Below are 1,795 nucleotides of genomic sequence, written 5' to 3'. Positions count from 1 at the left end.
CAGGAGACTGAAACCTGAACGTGTCGGACGAAACACACAGAAGATTTTACTGTAAAGCACAAAGTCAATAATGATTGTTGATTATTTGGATCAATAATTCCAGTTATTGAAAGTAAAAGTATGAAGAAGTAATTTAAGTTTTTCACATCAGCAGCAGGTGGTGAAAGTGAGGACGTCTCCACGCCCTCGTTCTTCCTTTGAAGTTTTTGCATGATACTGAAACTTTTCTTTCACTTCTCCTTCTCTTGTTAAATCACAGTCACAAACACGACCTTTGACCTCCTGATTAAAAAAGCGCCAACTCCACCCAGAGACGGTTTTTAGTCTGGCAGATCATTACAGAGAGACACCAGGACAGCGGATCAGAGTCCGAGATCTTTACGGGACGAGGTCTGAAGCGTCACCGTCGCTCTGACGTCACTGATCTGGTTTTCTGCTGGTGAACCTGGTTCAGCGTTTAGCAGCTAAAGAGCCTGAGAAAAGATCCTGAATCAGTAAAACTTTACTGTCTGTTGCAAGGTGACGCAACATAATATGGGGCCTTAAATTCTAGATTAGGTATCAGCGAGTTTACGAACTGATCCGATACTGTGTAATTCATTAATAAACTTTATAGAGATGTGTATAAGAGACAGGTTCAGGGTTATCGATGAACGGATGATCTATTAAAAGAAAAAATGAGCAACAGGACGTGTGTCAGCGAGCCGACACCCAGCTGATCACAACTCTCTGACAGAATCTGGGTGTGGGAGCTGAAACAGCACGTCACCCATCAGCAGCCTCCCTCCCCGCTGCCCTTCAGCAAGGCACTGAATACCCAGCAGCCCCGGCGCAGCTGATCAGCGTTATCAGAGCAGGGCTGTGTGTGCAGCAGGGAGGGGCTGAAACTCTGAGTTTACTGAGATAAAGTCAGAGCAGCTGAATCATCCACAACGACTCTGATTTCACTTCAGATTCAACATCAACTCAACCACAGAAACTTTTCTAACGTTTCATCCGGTTTTCTTACTTTTCTTCATCTGCAGACTGAATCTGTATTAAAGTGTAAAAACTGAATTAAAGTGGATTCAGCTGCAGGTTTTTGTGACTTTCTTGAAACGTATTTTTCTCTGTTCAAACTGATTTAAGAAGCTGCTGCTGCTTCTCTCCTGCGGCTCACGGGAGGTTTTTCTGGCTCAGACTCTCGACCTCCTGAAGCTGTTTCTAGGAATTCAAGCCTCTTTCTACTGTTTCACTCCCTCCGTGTCACTGTGTCTGGTTAAGCTGCAGAATGTGTTGCAACCAAAACCGCCATCACTCCTTCCCCCTGTTCCCTCTCTGGGAACATTTCCACGGCTCCCGTCTGCGCCATGTTCTTACCTTGAAGCTGTTTGAACCTCCCCTCCAGCTGGTTGTAGTTGAAGGCGGCCTGCCCGGAGAATCCGGGGCCGGGGCTGAGGCTCGGGCTCGGACCCAGGCCGGGGCTGGCGGGGTGGGACGGGCCGGGCCCGCCCGACGACGGCGACAAGGGGCCGGCGTAGTCTGAGGCTGGGGAGAGCGGGCCGGGGGACAGGGGGCCGGGGAGGCCGGCGGCGGTGGCGCTCTGAAGCTCCATGATGAAACTCCAAAGAGGATTGTGGGATATTCAGACGAGACGAGGCATCGAGGAGACGCCCCCCCCTCCCACGCAAGAAAATATCAGGATTCCCGACTGATCAACCAGGTTCCAGGTGAACGTGCGACAGGAAACCAGAGCGAGAAGCTCGGGTTTCTGCAGGACCGAGTCTAGATGTTCAGTCGGAACAGATGAGCAGAG

The 1,795-nt window shown here is 49.9% G+C and overlaps 1 protein-coding gene across 1 annotated transcript in view; it reads right to left on the bottom strand.

Annotated features, from left to right (window-relative positions):
• Window positions 1-1,789, bottom strand: part of LOC111651434 (spectrin beta chain, non-erythrocytic 1-like) — a 38,634-nt gene extending 36,845 nt beyond the window's left edge. The window contains exon 1 of the mRNA XM_023401377.2: window positions 1,360-1,789. Within this exon, the coding sequence (XP_023257145.2) occupies window positions 1,360-1,594 (235 nt within the window). The 5' untranslated portion in view covers window positions 1,595-1,789. The remainder of the gene's footprint in view (window positions 1-1,359) is intronic.
• Between the last annotated feature and the right edge of the window lie 6 nt (window positions 1,790-1,795).

Source organism: Seriola lalandi, unplaced genomic scaffold, assembly GCF_002814215.2.
Source record: "Seriola lalandi dorsalis isolate HSWRI2012SDOR001 ecotype SW California unplaced genomic scaffold, Sedor1 jcf7180002053628, whole genome shotgun sequence".
In the NCBI taxonomy this organism is placed as follows: Eukaryota; Metazoa; Chordata; class Actinopteri; order Carangiformes; family Carangidae; genus Seriola; species Seriola lalandi.
This window is presented reverse-complemented; position numbering and strand designations above follow the sequence as displayed.